The sequence below is a fragment of the Etheostoma spectabile genome, chromosome 6, assembly GCF_008692095.1.
Source record: "Etheostoma spectabile isolate EspeVRDwgs_2016 chromosome 6, UIUC_Espe_1.0, whole genome shotgun sequence".
NCBI classification, from domain to species: Eukaryota; Metazoa; Chordata; class Actinopteri; order Perciformes; family Percidae; genus Etheostoma; species Etheostoma spectabile.
The window spans coordinates 712477-718754 of NC_045738.1; the positions used below are offsets into that span (position 1 = coordinate 712477).

General features: G+C 39.3%; 1 protein-coding gene and 1 long non-coding RNA gene across 3 annotated transcripts in view; one reads left to right on the forward strand and one right to left on the reverse strand.

The window, feature by feature from the left end:
- Positions 1 to 2539, forward strand: part of LOC116690953 (sulfotransferase 2B1) — an 8652-nt gene extending 6113 nt beyond the window's left edge. For both annotated transcript variants that reach the window (XM_032518197.1, XM_032518198.1), the window contains one exon: positions 494 to 2539. In XM_032518197.1, coding sequence (XP_032374088.1) covers positions 494 to 609 — 116 coding nt within the window. In that variant the 3' untranslated portion in view covers positions 610 to 2539. The remainder of the gene's footprint in view (positions 1 to 493) is intronic.
- Positions 560 to 6278, reverse strand: part of LOC116690964 (uncharacterized) — a 19592-nt gene continuing 13873 nt past the window's right edge. Inside the window, exon 4 of the long non-coding RNA XR_004332398.1 lies at positions 560 to 658. This is a non-coding gene — a long non-coding RNA (uncharacterized LOC116690964). The remainder of the gene's footprint in view (positions 659 to 6278) is intronic.

Genomic DNA, 6278 nt, shown 5'->3' on the forward strand with positions numbered 1-6278 from the left:
GGGGATTTTATTAAATGTGTGTTGATCAGTTTGTCTGCTTGACATTTCCATTTTGTAGCAATAAAAATGAAGTGAGATGAACAAACAGAGAAATGTATCAGAAAAAGTTGAAGTCCGGAAAAAGGTAATAAATTAGAATATTGCAATATGTTTAAAATTGCAATAATATCGTATCGTGACATAAGTATCGTGATGATATCGTATTGTGACGCGTCTGGTGATTCCTCCCCACACACACACACTAAGCGCTAGCCAGAGACACGGTGCCGCTGCAAAATAGCCAGAGCAATTCCAGAAGTGGAATATCATGGATATATAGACTAGTGTAATCAAGTGTTAAATTTGGGTTATTAGGAGTGGTATTTAATCAGATAGGTTAGTGGATTTTCACTGTCCATAAAAATGTCTGATTGTATTTTTAGATTCCTACTAAATTAGTCACTCATGTGACTGTCTTGATGTGTGTGTGTGTGTGTGTGTGTTTTCGTGTTAGGTGTTCCCGGAGACTGGGAAAACCATTTTAGCTCCGAGCAGCGGGCCAGATTCACATCGGCCATTCGCAAAGAGCTGGAGGGAGAGAGCTTCTCCCTGCCATGGAGCATGGATTGACCATCAGCCGAAGCAAAGAGAGAGGGAAAGAGTCGTAGAAATAAAATAACTAGGCCAGAATGTAGTTTTGGTTGTAATACCGGGCATATGACTAAAAGCATTTTATCGATTTAAAAAAAACACTAAACATGGTTTAACAACCATGACATGCATTATAGCAAAACATGAATGTTTTTAAACAGAAAGTATGTTTTTGTACTAATAACTGCATTATTGCCTTGTGTTTACTTTATACATTTTTGTCCCTACTACTTAGTGTGTAGTCTCCTATTGCCAGACCGATGTCCACAGCGCTGCAGAGTAAGGTCTGGCTACACCGCACATGCAGTACATTCTAGGGCAAAACAAAACGCTCTTGTTGTTTGAATTTTCATAAACCAATCACAATCATCTGAGGGCAGGGCTAAGTTCTGGATGTAACAAAAGTGGCCCTGCAAAATGGTCTCTGGAAGGACCTTGTTTTGGTGGAACATCTGCACACCGCAAAAGAAAACGCCACATACAATATTAAATCAAGTTAACTTTTCATAATAAAATAGCCGTGATTGGCTTTTACCAGTGTATCACCATGTGTACCATGTCCACAGCAATCCCCCCCAGTCGTTCCCAAAACGTCCCAGTTTGATGCCGTAAAAATATTCTTTATGAATCTTTACAATCATTCCCCTGAAAGAACCAAGCACGCCTGTCTTTATGTCTTTAAAACTTGCCATTTTCTGCATGTAGCTTGCTAGCTCAAAGTTTGGATTTTGAGACTAGCAACACAAAGAGAGCAGAAGGTGAGCGGCAAAGCCTGACATCCTGCGCCCGATGTCAGGCTTTATCCTAGAAATCTACTACCGTTGACCCAGACTACTTAGTGTGTAACTACTGATAACAAATGAATACTGTTGAATCAATATACACATGCTTTTGTTACTACAAGTAATTACAATTTGCACGGCGAAGTTTTTGATAATTAACTAGTAAATGCCTAATGAATGTGCCATTATTGTGGTAATAAATATATGTATGTATGTGAGAGAAGAAACTTCCTCTCAAACACCCACATTGGATGTTATCACTCCTTATCACTCCGTTAAATGGCCTTTATCAGTTGTTATCACTACCATAGATATGAGGCGGTAGGGCCCTACTCTACCTCCTAGTTGGCTCAGTAGGTCGTTATAATCCACCGGTAAACTGGATCACCCATTCGTGGAAATATTTGGCGCCCACAGTTACTGCACAACTGGGGCGCTAAAAAAGGGGCACCCTGTTTTGGGGCATTTCAGGCCATTATTTCCGCATGACAGCTTAAGACATGAAAGGGGAAAAAGAGGGGAGGAGCCCAACCCACCGCCACTGCGTCAAGGAGCAAAACTCTACACATGGGTGCGCGCACCACCAGGTGAGCTACCAGCTGATAACTACTGATGACGCCCAGTCAGTGGAATGATAACATTCAATATGGGCGCCACAAATCAAGTGACAATATGCTTATCAAAAGCCTGATGAAAAGCAATGTGCTGTGATTGGATTATATTATTGTAGGGGTTAATTTTCCCAACAGTCTCAATCTCCCAAACTCTTTACACAATAACATTAAAGGGACAGAAATGTAGTTTTCATCACACATTTTATGCTTCAATGATGTTTTGGAGGGGATTATTTGGTGACATTTCATTGAGTGATTAATTTAACTTTTAATTCACTATTTTTGAACTACTACCGGTCTGATATGTATTCCTTCAGTATCTTAGGTAAATGTTGCATGTGTTGGCCTTAAAGTATATTCTAAAGGAAAAGTCCTGTATACTTGGTCATCTGTTTCTTTAGGTGTTCTCTTTAAGGGATACGTCTGTTCTTTGTATATGGATTATCGAGTTATTCAGATTAGAATGTTGATGATTTGACTCAAATCTGGCTTGGTCATTCTTCTAAGCAGGTTTCAAATCTATCTGGAACTGAGAGCAACAAGCCTGGATTCATGATTTTAAATGAAAACATGCTGGTTATTGAAAAAAAAATTAGGATCTCTTTGTGTGATTATCATAAACGTTTTCATAATAAAGAGTTACCTATACACAATTTTCTTTTTGCACATACTGTTTGATTTGATTTGACAAACATTTTTGATTTTGACACATCTTATAATTTATACTGTCAGTGACGCCAAATGCTGCACATTGAATATTTATGTTTTTGCACTAGATGGCAGCCACACATCATCATTGGTTCTGTTCACTCACAGCCAATCCTACACAAAATACACATACACTCATAAAGATACTAGGACATGGGCTGGACAGATAACCTTTAAATATAGTACATTTACAGAAGCCTGGGAGTCTTAGAGGTGCTGCTGTCAAAAATAGGCTGTTGCTGTTTTTTTATGCCACATTAAAATAAAAACAAAAACAAACAAAAAAAACACACTCCCCACATTCACATGAGGGCCCTGGGTACTCCGGCCCCTTTATCCCCCCAGTCCGATGCCCCTGCCTATGGTATTGCTGCTTGAAGTATTCTCCAGAACCAAATTGTACCCCAAAACGACTAACAGAAGACCCAAACCACCTAAAAGGCAACGCAACTGTATAGCCTACTACTAACAGAGTAAGACATTGTACTACATTTACCTGGCAGAGAATTCTACAAATTCAAATTTGATCACATAGTATCACACTTAAAATGTGGAATATTTAGACAGTTGCCTCATGGAGTCGTGGCAGTGTGCTACCCATCTGGACCGTTATGAAGCCAGTCAGCAAAAAGCTGCATTAATCAACCACCAGAACCGGACCGACTACAGAGATGGACTCACAGTCGGCCCGGGCCGCGAGAGTGTGTCTGTGCGGGGGTGGAAAGAAAAGGTGGCTGGCAATGCAAATAAAGAGAGTTTTTTTTTTTCAACCACAGTTTTTTGCTTTATCGTCAACATTTTTATATGTTGATATCACCACAGTCAGTGTGTAACGATGCCGGTGCTGTCTTGTCATTATTATTGTTGATTAACACTTCAGCAGAGGTTTCCAATCAGGCTTAGTGGCTTGATGGTTGACGTTGAAGTATGGATTCCATTGCAGGGGTATTTTGTCAACAGTAATGTTATTAGTTAGCAGTACACGTACTTAACTGGACCCAGGTTGAGTCTGATAAAAGCTGCTGTGTTTGCCCGGTTTGCTCTCTCGCATTGCCAGACCTACGTATCTGCACAGTGGTGTTGAGGAAGCCCTGAGATGACATAATGTTCAGCCTCTGTTTAGAAGGGGTGAATGTACAGCTCACTGCAACTTAATGCAGTATAGTGTCTGGCTTTTGTTGGATATTTAGTGTTGGCAAAATGGCTTTTTATTGAGTTTCCTCTTAGTCAGTTTTAGCTTTTATTGTGCACGGAGGAGCCATCGTTATGGTAGCTTATAACTTCAGTTGGGATTTTCCTGTCAGCTATCAGCTCGTGCTCCAGGAAAGTGAAGAGAGGTTTGCTCAGTAAATACAGCTATCATGTGACATTGGAAGCAGTAACAAGTGAACCGCTGTCAAAGCCTGCTTTGTACTGTGTGCTATGTGCTGCAGGTGTTTTCCAGGTCCAGTTTTTCCTCAATCTTTATTGTTCGTCCGTTTAGTTTTAGTCAGTTTTTTAATATCCTATATATAATAACCAGCTTCCTCTTGCTATTCGCTCTGCCTCCTCTATTATAACCTTTAAAACCCAGCTTAAAACAACCTCTCACTGAGGCTTGTGGAATTTAATCTCTGGCCCACCTCTTAAACCCCCCCCCCCCCCCCTTGTTGTTAAGCGTCCTTGGGTTGTGAAAGGCGCTAATAAGTCAAAATTATTATTATATTATTATTATTATATATATTGCCAACGCCTCCAAAATCAAAAACCCCAAAGTTCATTGGGTAACAAGAAACCAAGTTTCAAGTAGATTGAATGAGAAGTTCATGAGATATTTCAAAGACAGACCCCACAAACGCGCACAGACAAACACACACACACACACACACACACTTCACGATTTATTAGATAAATTACATTTAAATAAATTACAGTGTTTGAATAGTGATACAATATACTCACTGTCCTCTTTTATTTTCAGTTTTATCTGTTTAGTGAAAGAGCTCCTGTGTATTTTGTTTAAAACCTTACTGAAGAAAATACAAGTCTTGTAAATATCCATAAAACATTTACGTAACCCTTATAATTCTCTTGTAAATATAGTCTATGAATTTATACACACTGCAGTTCCCACACTGGTTACAAATCTCATGTTCATGTATTACAGAGAAGATTTGTTTGATGGGCCAAGCAAGACTGAATATATAAATCAACAGGTTTTCACTTAACCACATATATCTAATCAATCAGGAGATCTACACCAACACTGCTGCAGTGATGCCCCATTGCACTGTATCGTTACTGGAAATACATGGAACACTTCCCTTCATTTCAATTTATCAGCCATAACATCAGTGGCAATCAAGTAAGATGTATTTAACAAACAACACAATGAGACAATAAATTAAATAAGGAATTTACATTTGGATGTCCTGTTTTCATATACTTTACATTTTTTAACGTGACTAAAATCACAAAGTGTTAATGCACACTCCTCAATCTTTCTTTTTTGTCCTTATTTTTAGATTCAAATTGTACACATTATAAATGTAACATTTATTTCTAAGTTAAATTGGTTACTGCCCCGAGTGTGTGTGTGTGTGTGTGTGTGTGTGGGTCCTCCCATTCGCATCCCCTGAGTTCTGAAACTACTTCAATTACATGGTGGCCTTTTGTACCCGTGGAGATGTGTATGTGTGTGTGTGTGTGTGTGTGTGTGTGTGTGTGTGTGTGTGTGTGTTTGTATCTGTTGAGGCAGACGGTGCGGTGCCTACCCCAGGACACCCACCTCGCTGCTGCCTTATGCCCACTGGTCCTGCCCTGGGCAGCCCACAGGATGCTAGTCTGCTTTGATGCCTTCTACCCATCAACATACTGCAGACAAACACACTTCCACAAGGCAGTAACCCTTCAGAAGATCCTGTAATCTTTTTAAAGTCTGTAACACTCAGGCAGCCAAGTCTTCCTCCGCCTAGAGCAATGCTCACATTTATCTGATGAGGCTTCAGTCTACAAAAACCCAATGTTTTTCATCAATTGCAGTGTTTGGAATAGGCTGCTTAGATCTTTAGATTGGTTATGAAATTCACTTTATCTTAAAGTAACGTCATGCATCAATATCAATGTGTCTTGCTTAACCTTTACAGAAACAAAAGTGTAAAAACTACAGTGTGCTGTTTTATTCTGGGTTATTCAACACATTAACCCCTGGTAAAATGGCAAATTGTCGTTTTTAATTTTCAGTTTTGGCAAAGAATGTTTACTGAGGTAATAAATCAAGTGAGAAGTAGGATCATTTTCCCATAGATTTCTATAGAAATGGACTATTCCCAACAAGTGGAGTCGCCTCCTGCCGGAAATGAGATAGAAAGCAGGTTTAAGGCACTTTCTAATGTCCAGTTCAGAACAAAGATTTGCAACGAGACAAGTTAAAACCTTCACTTTTCAGACCCAGGAGCTCCGTCCATTCATTTTACAGTCTACGGGATTAATTAAACAATCTAGATATAATGTTAAGTAGAAGTAAGTGTTAGATAGATAGATAGATAGATAGATAGATAGATAG